Here is an 18,685-nt window from a genome sequence, read left to right on the forward strand (position 1 = left end):
TAGTCTAGCGGCAAATACCAACAGACGAAGGTTTACTGTTGTGCAAAGTACTTATATCAGAGAACACACAATAACTTGAAGACTTCCCATAAGTGAAATATCTTACTAGTGTTTACTAAAAGCAAAAACAAAACTAAATTAAAGGCAGGTGCATTGTTTGCAAATGTTACAGAACCGAATGTTGAGAACGGAATGAGAGGAACAAAGAGAGATGGACCATCTTCTAGCCTACACAACACATCTCCTACACCATCAACCGCCATAAAACTTGCGGATCACTAAAACGGGATGCAGGAAACTTGAGTTACTCCAAATCAAGGAACTCCATTCTTTTCCTCATTGTACCTTTAAGATCTGTTGCTTCCCTTTCTGCTTTCTGAGCCTGCATAAGTTACAATGCTATTTATTAATGAAACTCAATATCCAACTACAAATTACTTAACATATATATCTATTTAATAAACTTTTTCTTTTTGCCAGAAAGCAGAATAATTAATTGTGTTCAGACATTTAGTTTAATTGATACGTAAAATGTACTAGAAATCTGTATATGTATGTATGCATGTATGTATAATGGGCATCCGGTGAAACATTATTACTCATATCATTAGGAACCATGCCAATCCCTCCCAAGAAACTGGGTTCAGAGATGAGGTCTGGTACAATGAATTTCTTTCGAACTTCAATTTTTCTTATGGTTGAATAAGTTAACCAAGAAAGTTAACCCCATATTGATAAAAATACCATCAAAAGAACAGACTATAAGTACAAACATCTATCAGCAATGAAGATGATAATTCTCCAAACAAATGATTTTCCATATTTTACGATTAAAAATAGTTAGAATTTCCTTAACTTATTCTTCCTTATTACAAACACCAGAATTTATGGACAGAAACATAAGAAATACCTGGTTAAGCTCCCCATTTACCCACATCATTTATCAGCACAGGATCATTACCTTCCACCATCCCCATGCTTAAAGCTTAAAAGTTAAACGTATCTAAGAATCTGAACATCTTGATTTCAAAACTTATCAATACTTATGCTTTTGTTTTTCCACATAGAAACATTTAAGATATATATATTTTTTGTTTGGGGGGGGGGGGGGGAGGGGTAAAGAAGATGAGGAACTTATGGGTATTCAGTGAACCAAATATTTCTTGGGGAAACTGTTATAGCAAAATGACTTAAAAACTTACCCTTCTAATTTCTGCAACAGAAACATGAGTCATATGCGGAGGAAGTTCCTCTCTCTCCAAGTCCTAACACATCAAATGCAAATTACAGACACCAAAATGAGATTACAAATTAAAGCAAAAGGCTCATGGAAGTCAATGAAACAAGATAGCTTAGCTAAGTCATACTCATACCAGTTCACCAATCAAGACAACATTTTCCCCACGGATTACATAGAGACCTAAAGGGATGTCACAATAAAGGTCACCAACAATAACCCTTTCACAAGCACCCTCAAGAACAGCATTGGCTGAAACAAGTTTAAAATTTTGAGGAACAGATAAAAATGGTAGCATGTCAAGCCCAGAAGAGTTAGGTGACAAGAACTAGGTACCAAATTGATCAAATGAACGTAATGTTCCCATGAGCTTCCGTCCATCTCGCAGCAGAACTAAAAGTTTTCCTGCATCATATATGAAAGAGTGAGATGTCAGCAACTGGCAACACAGAATAGTCTCCAAACATATGTTTGAACTTAGACTCTAATACTACCTCTGAATGCTCTACAAAAGATCTATGCTTTGCAGAAAACGACGACTAAAATAATGAGATGTCAAGGAAATTTGAAAATCTTATTTTAGAAAGCTCCAAAAAAAAAAAAGAACAATTAAGCATAAAATCAGACAAAATTCAACACAGTCCATCAGCATATCATAATTTACATGGCTGATAAAAATGACTATCAATACAATAATTATGCAACTGGCCAATTCCTTGAAAATTGAAAAATTACAGTTTTCTTCCGCATGAAATCCCGAAGATTTATCCATCTCCAAATCCTACTTAATCCTTATAGAATCAAATCAAACTTCCAACTGATAACTTATCCAAACTTCTTGTTGACTAAAAACTAAAACATGAACCATCCTAGAAAACATCATAAACAAAATCCAAATTCCACAGCAGATTGCAGAATAGTAAAACACTTAAATGAAATTAACCATACATAAGAAATTCAACAACCCATCATCATATAAACATAGGGTAAGGCAGAATAATTGCAATTACTAAAAATCTCAAAGCCAATGCCAAAACAAAACAAGACAATTTCTGCAAATAATTAATCCCAAGACACCATATATTTAACAGCAAAAACAAAAGAGAGAGAGAAAGAGCATACTGTCAAGATAACTGGCAAGAGAAGTAGAAAGGTAGATATCTTCAGGGCCTGCCCAAGACATTGATCACTTGTTTTTTCGGTCTCTCCAAAAAAATTACGCTAAAAATACACCTTTCAAATACCAATTACCCAAATCTGGCATTGGCTATTCAAATTCTTCCCTTTTAAATCTAACCCCGAGCTCCAGAAATCTAACAAATAAAACCCCTCCAAGAAAAACAAAAGCAACCCAAAGCCGTAAATATCACGAATTATCCAAAAACCAAAGATTCCAATAGTGGTAGATCCAGTAAAACCCTAACTGGAAACCCCTCGGAAATTAAGAAATTGGGGTTTCTTTTTCTCTTCCGGTTTGAAGGGACCAAGTGAGGTTGGAGTAAAAATATATATATGTCAGAGCACTTAGATCCAATCTCGCCGGAAGAGAGAGAAAATTGAGAGGAAGCCCGAGAAAATGCGGGAAAATTAAAGGAAAACGGATTGGGAATTAGGTTAAGTTGTTGCTGTTAAAGATCTCCTTTCCTTTTCTTTACATAGAATTAAGAGTAAACTATATAATAGTCCCTCAACTATGACTTTGGTTTCATTTTAATCACTCAACTATTAATTTTTAAGATTTATCTATTTAACTTTTCAAATTAAATATTTTGATCACTTCTTCAAGTAATTTTTTATTAACCTAATAAAAAATTTAACTCTCAATATTTATACATTTTATCAATTTAATCATAGATCTAAAAAGTCAACAAATTTAACCTTCAATATTTATAACATTTATCCTTTTAGTTCAAATTCTAAAAATTCAATAAATTTAATTTTAACAATTACAAATTTTGTCATCTAATTATAAAATTTCAAAAAATAGTTTAAAATATTTTTAATGCATCTCCAAAACCCACCAAACAAAAAAATACTTAACACCATTTTTCTTTTATAAAAGAACATAGAAAAGTTTTATAAAGTTTAAATTCACAATTAAGCGTTCAAATTTTGTTTTATTTATTCCAATATAATTGATGATTATCAAAATACTTTTCATTGTGTAAAATATGATCAATTTATTAACAAAAACTTCAAGTAAATACGTAAATTTTCCAAATATTCTTTTAAAATTTAAAATTTAATTTTTATATTTTAATTTTGAGACGACTAAATTTACTTAAAAATCATAAAACATAAAAAGTTTTATATTTTCAATTAAACTCTATTTAAAAAACTCATTAAATATGAAACTCAGAATCGCTTAATTTTTAGTAGTGTCGTAAAAGCAGTGATTCGAGATCACTAAATCCGACCAGTGAGTTTTAAAATCTAATAAATAAATACATATGAGACAAGTGTGATTATAGAAGAATTCTTGAATTAGTAAATTTTGTGATTTAAAAGAATTTAATAGGTAAATTGGGTCTAAAATGAGGTATTGAGACCTCGAATTCATAAGTCGAGCCATAAATATTTTTATAAATATTTATGAAGTGTCATTGAGTTAGTATAAAAGTTTCATTAGAAAATTTTAACGTTTGGATAGTCAATTAAATAAAAAGACTAAATTGAAAATAGTGTAAAATTTATTAAATTGTGATTAAATAGCTTAAGTGACTAATAAAGAGGGGTTTAAAAGACAATTAGGCTCAAATTATATGGGTTGGATGGCTGGGCAAGAAAAATCAGTTAGAAAGTAAGGAGAAACAATGGCAAAATTTAAAACTTTACAAATTAAATATATAAAACAAAGACAAAAGTGAAGAATCTAGAGATTTCTTCATAATTTATCAGAAAAACACCATAGGAGGTCAGAAACAAGCTTATTTCTCATATTTTTATACCATGTGAGTTCAATTCTTTCTTTTCTTTGAAATTTTTATGTCTTGTGACTTTTACAACTAGGTCCAACTATTGAATTCATTAGTTTTTGATTCCATGGGTGATTTTGTAAGATACCATGAATAATTTATGGAATTTTATGATGAATTATTATACATTTTAAGTTTTAATTTCATTATATTATGATTTTATTAAGTGATTTTAGTAGAAAATGATTTTAGGACCTAATTGTGAAAAAGTTAGGAATTGGGGTTTTGTACTTAAATTCTGAATATCAAAGGCTGTATAGTAGTCTAAAGTGATTAGATAAAGTTCTATTGGAGGAAAATTTTGTTCAATTAAAGTGTTAATTGAGTAGGGACTAAATTGTAAAATTGTAAATTTTGGGGTAAAAGTGTAATTTTGAAAATTGAAGGGTATAAATTGCGAAGTGAATTAGTATTGAATTAGATGCTAATAAATGGAAAATTTTATATTATAGATTAGGAATTCGAAGATAAACACGGAAAAGAGAAAATATCAAACTAGTCCCTAAACTTTTACAACTCCAACAATTTGGCCCAGGTAAGTTCATACGGCTGAACTTTTATGATTAATTGTTAATGTGGTAATGACATATTGTATCAATTCGTATATTGTTGTTGAATTATGATTATGGTAAAAATGAGATTGTTAATTCAAATTATGGGATACGCAGGATTGAGTACATACGTTCGGTAATCAGTGATGAATTGACGAATAAGTCCATGGTGAATCCATGGCAAATTGTGAAAAGTAGGTATGGTGTTTCAATGAAGAAAACCATACTAAGTTGTGAAAAGTAGGTATGGTGTTTCAGTGAAGAAAACCATATTGAGTTGTGAAAAATAGGTATGATATTTCAGTGAAGGAAACCATATTGAGTTATAGCATTGTAAAATATTCAAGCAAATCGTGGCACCGGGCAAACGGTGTACTCAAATTCGTAAGACGATCCTTAATTTTACAAGTATTTAAAAATGCAATTGAAGCTAAATGTTGGAATATAAGTTGACATCTGATATTGAGTTCGATTGAGTAAATTCATTGTTTAAGATTGTGGTTGACAGGAAATGTTGAATTTTTATTTTTTTATTAATATTGTTAGTGAAATTTTGGTAAGATTTTATTATGAGCCTATGAACTTACTAAGCTTTCTGCAAGCTTACTTGTATGTGTTTATTGTTTCTTGTAGATTGACGTATATATATATGTTCGGAGGATCGAATCTACATCAACGATTACACTATCCAGATTTACCCCGGTAGATTTTGTTAAACAACTTTTTGATTTATATGGCATGTATAGGGACTTGGTCATTTTGTGTGTATCCTTATGATATGGCTAAGGAGTAGTAAGTAAATATTCGATAATGATTAACTATTGAAATGGCTATATAAGAACGTGTTTTGGTGTTGTGTATGCCTAAATGATAGTTAATACAAAGAAATTGTAAAAGAGTAAAAAAAATTGCAATGGAATAGCTTTTGGACAGCAGCATTGGCGTGATTTTAAAAAATCACCAAAAATGGTGAAAATTGAATTAGAAGCTGAGTGAGATATGAATCTTAGATATTTTCACATGAAAGAAATAGAGTAAGCAAAAGAGTTATATATTTTTAGATATTTGAATCTTAGTGAGATAGGGTAAGAATGGTTTTTGAAGTCCCTGTTCTAATTTTAGAAAATCATTAAAAATTGTACAGAAAGAATTATGAGTTATAATTTATATGTCTAGATTTCTTAGTGAGTCTATTTTCAATAGAAGCAAGCAGAAGCACCATATGAAGTCTGTACAATGAGATAATTGATTTTAAGTGAAAATAGGTCATAACCATCAGACAGTGAAACAGGGGAGAATTTAACGAATAACTGTACTAATTGGCTAGTCCAAAAATTCTAGAAATTTTATGATAAGAAGATATATGAGTCTAGTTTTAGGAAAAATTTACGGATCTAAATTTCAAGTTTCGTAACTCGAGTTATAATTAAAATAGTGACAATTATGCAGGTGGACAGTTTTATTGTGAATAGTGAAATAAATTATTTTGTTTTGTTTAAGTATTCGGAAAATTTTTAATGTTCCCGGTTTGGACCCGAATCGTTTCCGTTGTATGTTTTAAGGTCTCGAGTGCTCTTTTTAGGGACATATTGATTGAACGCGAGTGAATTAATTTTAAAAGCAAATTTTTATATTCCGAACTGGTAAGTTAAGTCAGGTAACGCCTCGTGCCTGACTCTGGAAAAAGTCTCGGGTAAGGGGTGTTATAGAAACAATAAAAATTACTTAAAATTTTACTTTTTTTTATAAAAATCATAAATTTATAAAAATTTCCTAAACTAAGAAAAAAAGTGTTATTTACTTATTGAATAAAAATAAAACCTCTCCTTTCACCAAAAATAAATAAATAAACTGTGAGGATATTTTTCGGGATCTTGATAATAAGGCTGCTGCGGATTTTTTAACTCTTCTCTGGAACAACTGGAATGACAGAAATAATATGGTGTTTAAAGGGAAGATGGAAGCTGCGGTGATGATCTGGGAAAGAGCGCAAACCTTAAGCAAAGATTTCAGAATTTTCAACCTTACTGAGCCTACGGTTTTTCAACGAATCATGTAAAAAAGAGATGGACAAAACCTCCTGTGGACTGTGTTAAAGTTAATGTGGATGCTACTGTCTTGAACGGATGTACAGGGGTTGGTGCGGTCGCTAGAGATCACGATGGCTTTGTTATTGGGGGTTGCTATAATTTCCAGAAAGCGGCTATGGATATTAGTTGGGCTGAAGTGGAAGCTTTTAAAGTGGGATTAAAGTTGGGAAAAAGCTTAAATGTTGGAAGGCGCAATGTTAGTTAATGCGGTCAACAAGAGAAGGCTGGACATTACTATTTTGGGCCAGTGCATTAGGAGTGAATGTGATGCTTTTAGCAGTTTTGAGTCGGTTCAAGTAAAGTGGACTAATCGTAGTAGCAATTACGCAGCAGATTCTTTGTGTAAATTAGCTATTAGGAATGAAAATGATTTGTATTTTGATATGGAGTATCCGATGGATATCCATAACATTATTATTCGTGATTCTATTAATTGAAGTTGACCCTTTGGGTTGTTTTTTTGTTTCAAAAAAAAAAATCTCTCTAAATTTTGATTTATTAATTCAATACGTATTAAAATTAGATTTGAACAAATATTTTAAATTTAATTCAAAAATTTTATGGAAATCCAATTTCATACTATTAAATGAATATAGCTTAAAATTTTGAGAGAATTTATTATCATTCAAGAAATAAATAACAATTCCTGGAAACTTTTTACTTTTTATATAAATATTTTATTTTAGGATTTTAATTGAAAATACAAAAGAAAAATATTTTTTAGTAATTTTATGTACATTTAAAAATAAGGACCAAATTGTCAAAACTAGAAAATTGGGAATTGAAAAGTTATTCTACCTTTTATAATTTTAGAGTTGGATGAACGCATCAAAATTATATATATATATATATATATATAATTAAAGCATAGGATTTTAATTTTAAATTTGAAAGGATACAGGACTCCTAATATATTTAAACCAACATATTCAAAAGCACTGTTGACTCTTAAGACTTTGTTTCTCGTTACTTTTCAAAATTGCTGTAGAATCATAAACATTATTAAACAAATGGTTTTAATGTTAAAAATATTTTTGAACCCACACGCAAATGTTATAAATTTTATTTTTGCATTTGTACAAACATTTTGAAATCAAATAATATTTTTTAACACTTATAATCTAATGTATATAAATTATACAATTGAATTTATAATGTTTATATTTTAATATAAAATTATATATTCAATTAAATTTTATAAATAAATAATATTAATGATTTAAAAGTATATAAAATTTATACTTATATATCATGAATATTATTTTATATTTTATTGAAATCTCATCATATTAATTAATTTAAATAATATTCAAATGCATTTTCTCTACAATGTTATTTCAAAATTTATTAAAGCATAGGATTTTCAAAAATAATCCTAAATTAGCCCACGGGGAGAAAAAGAAAATGAGTGAATAGAAAATAGGGATAAAAACAAATAATGTCTAACTGTCAAGCTCCGCTACGGAAATATAGATATCTATTGCAGATACCTCATGAACATGGGCTGCATTGCAATGCATGTCTGCATCCATAGTTACAACCATGAAAAAAAATGGAAAAGCACAGCTAGAACAAAATACAGATCCCTGTTTGAATTATACACTTTTTTTTTTTTTTTGAGACACCACATATCACGAATGATTCATAGATTCACTCTAAAATTTCTGTCCTGAATCAGTGAAGGTAGCCATTCAAGTTCTTGACATAGGAACCTGCAAAGTTTGAGTTAGTAATTAATGGAGACTTTGGCAAGGATTTATGTGAAAAACGGAAGGTTTTCCTCTAACCTTATTAATCTCGGTGCTTTTTAGATCTCCAGAACAATATCTGCAAAAAAAAAAAAGAGAGTAAATAAATAACATGGTTTGTTCATGTTTTTGGCTAATAATAATGGATGAAAACCCAACGAGAACATACATTCAGAATCTGTCTTCACCCATTTATATCCATCTTCACTCTTCCTCTCCTGGGTTTCATCTTCATTATTTAATTTATTTCGCCTTTTCGGAGACTGTCTGTCTTCTAAATATTTCTTCACAGCTGATGCTCCAGAAGGGTTCTGATTGTAAATCTTCTTGTGAAGCATTACCCTCAAAAGCTGTTGAATGAAATAAAACATTATACATATATTTCGCAGCTAATCATAAAGTTTTTTAATACATAAAATCAATGTTTAATTCTTGCTTAATTTACCCTCTCCATTTTCGATTCTTGCAGCACATCTCTCAAGCTCGGGGCAGGTGAAAATCCACTGCCGCAAGCAAACATCTTCTTCAAAAGGAAAGAAAGCGATTTTTTGCCGATGGATTTCTTGTTTTTTTCAGCGCAAATGTCTTTGCATCGGCCGAGAATAACACTAATGGTTCGATCAATGTCTTCTTGATCTGATTTATCCCCTGAATCACTACAAACCGCATTGCTAATCCTCCTATCAACTTCCAAGCTCGATGGACAGTTAAGAAACCTATCCAATGGTAGATTTGCTAGTTCCTTTTTAACATCGGAAGCCGGTTTTCGGGACAAGAGTTTGGTTAATTCCTTTTCTAGTTTCCCGACTTCTTCGGGCGTAAATTCGTGTAAATCCTCCGATGAGGACGGCTCGTGTTCCTCGCGAATATCAAACGGATCTTGTCGGGCGGTGTTTTGGGATGGAGGATTTTCTATCATGTCATTATTGTTGCCAAACGTTCCTATAGCCAACAATCCATGAGGCCAATCGCTGAACTCTTGTCGAGGCTCCTGTTTCATGTAATCTTACAAGGAAAAAAACAACAGGAAACGAGATGTTAAACAGTATAGGTTGTCGAAAGATCACATGTGCAACATGTCCTACTTGTCCCATGGATTTTGTTTTTGTAGATTTTAACAACAAAGACTATGAGTTTATCAAAGACTTAGATCCCCTGTGGCCCTGTCTCTTGTTTTGGTTTTAAAAACAAAGTTCGAAGAGTTTTATTGTGGGGAAATTGAATTAGAATGGGCCCCTCGTAAACAAAATATCGGACAATCACATTTCACGTGCGTATCCCTGTTGACTCAAATGTTTGTGGAAACTAGTAAATTACTTCACTTTCACACCCCTGTTTGCAGCCCCTGGTGTTGTTTTTTAACATCTTAATTCAAGCCAAACTGAATCTAGGGTATTTCTATATATTATATTGGATGTGAGGGGATGAAATGAGAAGAACCTTAACCCATATATATTATCAAAATAAGAAAAGATATGATATATGAAAAATAAATGTGAATAATTATTCAAGTCAAAAAAGAAATCTCGGATTGATTCCTTCAGTCACCTTTTTTAAGTCACCATTGATAAATTTGGATTCGAATAAAAACTATTATAGTGCGCGAGTGCAGATTACAATGAAAAAAAATAAAGAAATAGAATGCTTACTAGTAGCAGAATCTGTTTGTGGTTTACTGCGCCCCGGTTTCCCATTAAGCTTATTTTGGACCCAACCAAAGAACTACAATCAAACATTTGAATTAAAAAAAAAAGAAAACCTTGATCAAAATCATGCGGTTTGGAATCCACTTGTAGATGTAAATTTAATCACAAATCTACGCTTTCTTTCTCAACAAAGCAAGCGTACGTTGAGAACCAAGTAAATAGAAACTTACTTTCATTCTGAGATGTGCCCTTTAGGAACGAGCTTGAGAGCTTACTCTGCACCGAGCCTTTGGAAGAAGATGGTGGTGGAAAAGTGAATCTGCAAAAACTCGGGTGCAAAGGAGGCGTATCTTAATAGCCAATGAGAATAGAGCTATGCATCGAAATATATAAAAGAAAATGGCTAGCTAAGATTTTGATGAATTTAATGACCTTAATAATATATTATATAATCAATGCATGTATGTCCATATCTATGTAATAACACGTGATTCGGAAATACAATGGGCAGGGTTCAAGAACATCCGGCTCCTGGCGCCCTCGTGGCTCTGATTTAGTCCATTAGATCGCGTAAAAAATGATGATTTCAAGACAAAAATATTCTACTGTTAGTAAAAATGTAAGAATCAAATCTCTTTTTATTTATTACCTACTCTTAGGATCGACTCGATTAAGCAACAAGTAAAAAAAATAGCTGAATAAATTGAGAAATTAAACATACAAATTTAACGTGGAAAAGCTCCCCAAAGAGGATAAAAATTCACGGGCAAAGATAATTTTACTATAATGGCAAAAGAATGAAGATTACAAAAAATGGAGATAAAAACTAAAACCCGAAAACAAAGAACCCTCAAAACATAAACACAAAATTCTCTAGATTAGGCTAAATTAGCAGACTGTAAAATAAACTATGCTAATAAATGCTAAATATAATATACTAATAAATACTAAATCTTCTAGAAAGAAAATCTATTTTGTTTAACTTGACTTACAACAATCTCTTAGAATTTGAATCACACAACTCTAACACCTAACTATTCTAGTAGTGACACAATAAGATTTATCGAAGATACTGCTGCCAAAGGTTTTTCTACAACTTATATAATTATACGCAACTCTAACACCTGACTATTCTAGTCGTGACACAATAAGATTTATCGAAGATACTGCTGCCAAGGGTTTTCGTACAACTTATATAATTATATATATTGTTTCCTTCTGATGTTATAACATAATTTTTCATGGTCCGTCACGTCAATTCTTGCAGGAACAAATATTTACAATCATCGTCCAAATAGGTTTTATATATTTATATATTTCACCTTGCTCATGTTATATCAACTAGAAGCTAGCCTGGAAAAGTTTATACTTAAAATTATTGCCTATTTGAAAACGGAAGCTTGACACAGTTAGGCAGCTTATCACAACCTATATTATTTAACGGAGTGCTTTATGTGTCATTCTAAATTTAGATATACGTAAAATAATTATTTTCTTGTTTGTTTTCAGTGACATCGAGCTTTCAAATCAAAACCCATATGAGTTTTCTCCACCGTGTTCTTAAACTAAAAAACAATCCATTTATCATCGCATTGTATTTGGAATCATTCACTATCACTAGCTGTCTCAGTTTTTTTTTTTTTTTTTAACCATTATCTGCCAAATTCATCCGAGTAGGACCTAAAAGCTAATGAACCAGACATGTAAGCAGGAAGCAACATGGTTTACAACGGAGAACCTTAATTAAGGATGAGGTTTAAGGGAACCCTACTTTCATCTCAAGTGCGTTTCTAGACAACGGCGTAGGTCTACTATTAATGTTTGATTCCAGGAAGAAAAATGACAAGGACCAAAGAACAGTTTTAGACACATCATCAATAAACTTTCCAGCAGGAAATTGGCCAACTCCAAAAAGAAACAAAACACTTAATGGTCGAAACCAAAACTTGGTTCCTGTCATTCAATAAGATTTTTGGTATATAAAGCTTCTCGATTTGTAACATCATTTGTGTCTTTTTCTTTACTTTACACCCAAAAAGGGTTAGACAAAGTGTAGTTTTTCATTTGTGCCATTCGGGGTGGATTTGTACAAAAGGGTTAGACAAGTAAAAACTATAAACTCGATTAAATATTTAATTTTGTAAATGACGATATTTAAATCTAATCAAATTTTTATAACACCGTAGCTTCCTCAATTTTTCATATTTTCATGTCTAATACTCGACAAGCTGACTTCTGCTTTTAAATTGATAAATAACTACAGTAAAACTCATACAAGCTACTTGTTTAATGATCAATAAATAAATTATTCCTTTTATGTTTTTAATCCTTATATATTATTTTAATTTACGAAGATAAATGAATTATTTATGAAAAAGATATTGAAAATACAAGGAATTTGTTCTGAGGGTCATGAATTTGCTAGTAATATAAAAAGAATACACTGAGTATGGTGAATGCATTATAATAAAGAAATAAGGATGATATTTAGTTCAGTTTAAATATAAAGAAAAACAGACTTTAATGCGTATATTATAAGGGAAAAGTAAAACTCAAATGAATGTAAAATCTTATTGTTGCAATTACATGAACTTTTATGTGTTTTTACTCTTGTTTTTTCCATAAGAAATAGTATTAATTTAGATATATAGAAAATAATTATCATATTTAACGAGAGTATTATTTTAATGGATTGGTTGAGTGCGCCAATTTTTCATTATTTTATAAATTGTTATTACGAGAAAAAATTATATAGATGTTATGTCATTTATATTCTTTTTTTAATGATATTAATATTTTTATCCGATAAAAATAAAATAAGTAATGCGACATTGGATACTCCTTAATCAATATATTATTATTGAATAAAAAGTTATTCCAACCAGCCAATCACAGAGTGGCTGTCTGAAAGGGTAGGAATGGGTTAGTAGGCGACGTGTCAAGCAGTGAAAGACAAAGGGAAATCCCATCATCTGTTGTCGGTCCAACACGTGTACCAAAAGGGCAGGGTTGACTTTCCACAACTATCCAATCCAGACCCGCCATTTGACATATTATTAAAATCGGTTTTCGTGAGACACAGACCAACCAATCTTCCGTCATTTCCAATATATTTACATTTGTCAATTGACAGTTTTTTTAATCAAACAAGTTTTAAGTCTTTTTAGGAAATATTTTAAGAATGTTTTGGACTAAAAAGATTTTACTTGGACTTGGATAGTATAACAAAAAAGTTTTAAATTAATAAATTGAAGATATATTTTTTGGTGAAGTTCCTGGAGATTCGTATAAATAATAAGGAAATGAAAAAGGGTAACAAAATTCAAGGAACACGCCCACCAAGATTAAAAGTAAAAAAATTAGAGCACACAGTAATAATATTAGTTTTAAAAAAAGAAAAAGAAATTTGAAGATGGCAACTAGTTTTCTTGGGTATTGGGAAACAAACTAAAAATTGCAAAGCTTACCAAATATGGAAAGTTTAGGACACATCGGATAACGTAAACAAAGGCCTCCGGAGATGTGGAGCTCAATCCTCGATGGAAGTGGAGCTTTGACTAACTCGCCTTTTATTGGATCTACTTCAGTTCTTTTGATTAATCAAATATTAAACAAAAAGTAAGATAAGGTCTTTCTTTTTCCATTAAGATTAAGCAAATGTTTGTGTTTTGGCAGAAGGGCCATGATTACGAATCTGCTGCATATTTATATATTGTATATAATATTAATTTTTAATATTTTTATAAATATTTTATAGTCTATATTCGAGGTTTAAGATTGTCCCTTTAAAATTTAAATTTTTAAATTTACATTTTCATTTGAAAATATAATGCATTTTATCACCGTATCCAACACTTATCAATGTATTATATATAATATTTAATATAAAAATAATTTTAAAAGAAATTATCCTTGGAAATGAGATTCAATTTAATCAGAAATTTTAAGTTTTCTAGCATGAGAATATATCACATATACAATTAATATTATTTTAATATATTTTATAGAATATAAAAGTGTTGGTAATTTTATTATAACTTGAAAATATAAATATTTAACATCTTCCAGGTTCAAAATTAAGCGTAATAAGTAATTTAAGAGTTTGTTTAGTCGTATTTTAAAAACATTTTGATTTAAAAATATTTTTAGAAGAAAAGTTATACTAAGCAAGTTGTTTTTGGCTAAAATTTTGACTTTTTAAAAGCACCTTTGAGAAGGAAAAACTAAAATTTTAGCTTTTTCTCTCCCAAAACACTTTTAGTACTTAATTATTTTTCAGCCCTCCAACAACGTAATACTTTTTTTCTTAATGCTTAATTTGTGTTAAAATCATTAATTAAATTTTTTAAAAATAATATAAATGTGTTAATATCTAATTACAAATATTTAATGTTTATATTTAAATATTTTAAATATAGTTTATTTATTTTAATTAAAATTTATACTTCATATATTAAAATATTAACAAGTTATAATAATCTGTTTATATTCTTACTAAAATATAATAATATTAACTAATTTGAACATTATTTAAATGCATATTTGCTACTTGATAATACCATATTTAAAATGGACATTTTATTTCTCAAAAGTACTTTTAACAATAATGCTAAACACTCAAATCTTAAACTAAATTTTTCAAAATACTTCTTACAAATACTTTTTCACAGCATTTTTAAAAATATTTTTCAAAACTATTGCTAAACTAATCCTAAGATTTATTAAAACACATAGGGATTGCAACTTGTAAGAAAGCACATCCTTTTGTCCTCAATAATGAAAGGTAAATTCCTTCATTTGAGGCCACTAATTAGGATTATTTTTAAGGGTTTTAAGTGCTAACAATGACTTAAATTCGTATTCGAAAGGGATTTATGATGATAAATACGTACGTCCAATAATAAAACAATATTTATTCTCATAATTAATAAAACTGATGGATAGTTGAATCTCCATATATAATTCGCAATGTGTCCACATGTTCAATAGCACGTGGACAGTAACATGTGTTTGGTTTTTGTTGCACGTCCATGCAACAATACATTATAATCTACTAATTTTCTTATACCAAAGGGAAGTGGTCGTTAAATGAAAACCCAGATATTGTGATTCATTACGCATTAAATTATTGGGATTCATGAACCCTAATCGTGTAACACTCCTTATCCGAGACCGTTTCCGGAGTCGAGCATGAGGCGTTATTTGACTTAACTTAAAAGTTCGGGGCATAAAAATTTACTTTTAAAAGTTATTTCACTGTTCATAATAAGGTTGTCCACCTGCGCAGCAGTCACTAAATTAATTATAAATCAAGCTACGAAAATCTAAATTTAGATCCGTAAATTTTCCCTGAAACTAGACTCATATACTTTTTGCCATAAATTTTTCAGAATTTTTGGTTCAGCAAATTAGTATAGTTTATTAGTTAAAGTATCCCCTGTTTCACTGATCGACTATCCTGACCTCTCGTCACTAAAATTCAATTATCTCATTGTACAGATTTCATATGGTGCTTCCACATATTTCTACTTAAAATAAACTCATTAAGGAATCTATACATATAAATTATAACTCATAATTCCTTCTGTATAATTTTAATGAATTTCTAAATTCAGAACAGGGACTTCAAAACCATTCTTACCCTGTCTCACTAAAATTCAAATATCTAAAATATATAACTTTTTGCTTACTCTATTTCTTTCATGTGAAAGTAGACTCATTCAGATTTAATTTCATATCTCACTCAGCTTCTAATTCAATTTACACTATTTTTGGTGATTTTCAAAGTTACATCAATGCTGCTATCCAAAAACTGTTCCATTGCAATTTTATTTTATTTTATTTTTTAAAATTCAATATAACCCCTTTATAATTATCTAGCATTCCCTGCAAATTTCAATTCACAACCAATTTCAGTATTTCAACTACTTCATTTAAATATTAATAAAGTTCAACCAATCAACCATTTGAAGCTAAAAACATGTATATTTGAATGTCTAACACAACCATCACATTCAGATTTAACTTGCCTACTTAGTCATTCATACTATTACTTTTTACTTCAATTCCCTATACATGCCGTATAAATCAAAAATTTGTTTAACAAAATCTACCGGAGGAAATCTGGATAGTGTGATCGTTGATGTAGATCCGATCCTCCGAACATATAAATATCAATCTATAATAAATAATGAACACACACAAGTAAACTTGCAGAAAGCTTAGTAAGTTCATAGGCTCATAATAAATCTTACCAATATTTGACTAACAACATTAATAAACAAATAAAAATTCAACATTTCCTGCCAACCACAACCTCAAACAATGAATCTATCTAATCGAACTCAATATCAGATGTAACACCCCCTAACCCCAAATCATCGTCGGAATAGGGTTACGAGGCATTACCGGACATATCAGATAATTTACAAAAATTCTTAAATAAATAACAAACATATTAAAATAAAATTATAAATTCATATAATATTTTACTAATTAACTTCATTCATTTTTTTAAATTTTGACAGCACTTCTGCTTATTTTTACATAAAACCCCCTACAATTAAAAACCATATCATTTTCAAATATAATCAAATCAACCAATTCATGTCACATTCTCATTTTCTATTCTAAATACCTTCCAATCAAACTCAATCAACATAATATCAATTTAAATTTAACTATGTACTAATTAAATAAAATAGATAAACTTCTTTCATTATCATTCATAAACTTATAATACTAACATCTTTAACCATTTATATTAAAACATAATAACCTTTATACACATCCTATGTACATGCCACATTACCCAAAGGAAAATATACATCACCAAAGTTATGCTGAAGTCGGGATTGATATGGATGCTGAATCGAAATTTTTGACTTCTATCAACCTGCGCACGAAAACAACCGTACGCTGAGTATTTCATACTCAGTGGTATTACTATAAATTAAACTATTTAACATTAATAAATTACAAACATCAACCATAAGCTTTATAAATCATTTAAACTAATTATACATAATTATATATCACTTCATAAATCTTAAATCCATATATATATTCATATACTAATTCAATTCATACATTCTTTCTCGTACTTTTTAATAGTGCCAAATCATTCAATCTCATTATCAAATTTTCATTTCAAATATTTACCCTATTAACAAGGCTCAGACTCTGACAGATACGCGGATTCCACCTAAACACACCAGAATATCCAACCTAAACACACCCGGAATAATATAAATGCTCCATAACACACCAGTATATCATGTCCTACCAAACACACCAATAAGACATTAAATGCCTCTTCCGATAAACCGAAGCATATAATAACATAATCATCTTCTCGGCCGAACTACAAATCTCCTAATCACATCACAAATCCTATGGCATGCCATTTGTATCCAATCTAGTCCGATAAGTTAATAGGGTACTATTTTATTTTTTTCAATTTCAAATTCATTTCCACAACAATTTCAAATATTCGATCAAATCAAAATATCTATTATTTCAATTCACATATAATTCAATATTCACACATATTCTTACTTAATTTCAAAATTTATTACTTTCCTTACTTTAAATGTCCCATGATTACAATTTCAATATAGCATTTAGTAAATAGTTTAAGTTATAGTAATACAAACCGTAAATCTCTCGTTTTAGTCCTCGATAGCTTTCTCCTTTCCTTTTGATGCCGATGTCTCGGGTTCTTTGTTAGCTACGAAAATAATAATAATTTTTGCTATTAATTACAGCATTAAATTAAAATAAATAATTGAATTTCTAATCAATTTTACCTTACTCTTTATTTAATCTTAACTAAGTTTACTTACTTTTCTAATTCAATTCACACTTTATTTCTATTCAAATTTCATCCAAACTCAAATGTAACTATTAAAATTTCAGTATATTTTCCTAATTTCAAATTTCCTCAATTTAGTCCCTAAAACATAAAACTTATAGTTTCTTTTACAATTTAATCCCTTTATAAATTCTAACTTAAAATTCATTCAATTAAATCCCTAATTCAACAATTTATTCAACATGAACCATGCTTAAAAACCTATGAACTTACAAAATATCAACTTAATTCCATCAAAACTTTGTTTTAAAGTTTCTAAATCATCAAAACTAAATAAAAAAAGGCTTAATTGACTTACCAATCAAAGCTTTAAACCTTAAACCTTTAGTTTTTCCTTTTCCTTTTTCTTTTCTTTCTTTCTTTCTCCCCTGTTTCTTCTCTGTTTCGTCCCTTTTATTCTGTTTCTTTCTTTTCTTTTGCTTTGTTTTTATTTCCTTTTATTTCATTTACTTTATATTACATTAATATAATTTATTAATAACCATTTAATTAATAAATATCTTTTAATTATAATACAAGTGTATATACATATTTTATTGCATTTGTACAACTTTATTACCCTACA

At 29.6% G+C, this 18,685-nt stretch overlaps 2 protein-coding genes across 2 annotated transcripts; both read right to left on the bottom strand.

The window, feature by feature from the left end:
• Positions 1 to 51: 51 nt before the first annotated feature.
• LOC105768782 (sm-like protein LSM1B) lies at positions 52 to 2,864 on the bottom strand. Its single transcript, XM_012588945.2, has 5 exons — positions 2,360 to 2,864; positions 1,574 to 1,642; positions 1,374 to 1,489; positions 1,203 to 1,265; positions 52 to 382 (listed from the first exon to the last, which is right to left on the bottom strand). The coding sequence occupies exons 1-5, from the start codon at positions 2,418 to 2,420 to the stop codon at positions 305 to 307; spliced, it is 387 nt and encodes a 128-aa protein (XP_012444399.1). The 5' UTR covers positions 2,421 to 2,864; the 3' UTR covers positions 52 to 304.
• Positions 2,865 to 8,246: 5,382 nt separating this feature from the next.
• Positions 8,247 to 10,681, bottom strand: LOC105771342 (protein NEGATIVE GRAVITROPIC RESPONSE OF ROOTS). Its single transcript, XM_012592775.2, has 6 exons — positions 10,478 to 10,681; positions 10,251 to 10,323; positions 9,047 to 9,606; positions 8,771 to 8,951; positions 8,641 to 8,680; positions 8,247 to 8,565 (listed from the first exon to the last, which is right to left on the bottom strand). Exons 1-5 carry the CDS (start codon positions 10,481 to 10,483, stop codon positions 8,661 to 8,663), a joined length of 840 nt encoding a protein of 279 aa, XP_012448229.1. The 5' UTR covers positions 10,484 to 10,681; the 3' UTR covers positions 8,247 to 8,565; positions 8,641 to 8,660.
• Between the last annotated feature and the right edge of the window lie 8,004 nt (positions 10,682 to 18,685).

This window comes from Gossypium raimondii, chromosome 5, assembly GCF_025698545.1.
Source record: "Gossypium raimondii isolate GPD5lz chromosome 5, ASM2569854v1, whole genome shotgun sequence".
NCBI lineage: Eukaryota > Viridiplantae > Streptophyta > Magnoliopsida > Malvales > Malvaceae > Gossypium > Gossypium raimondii.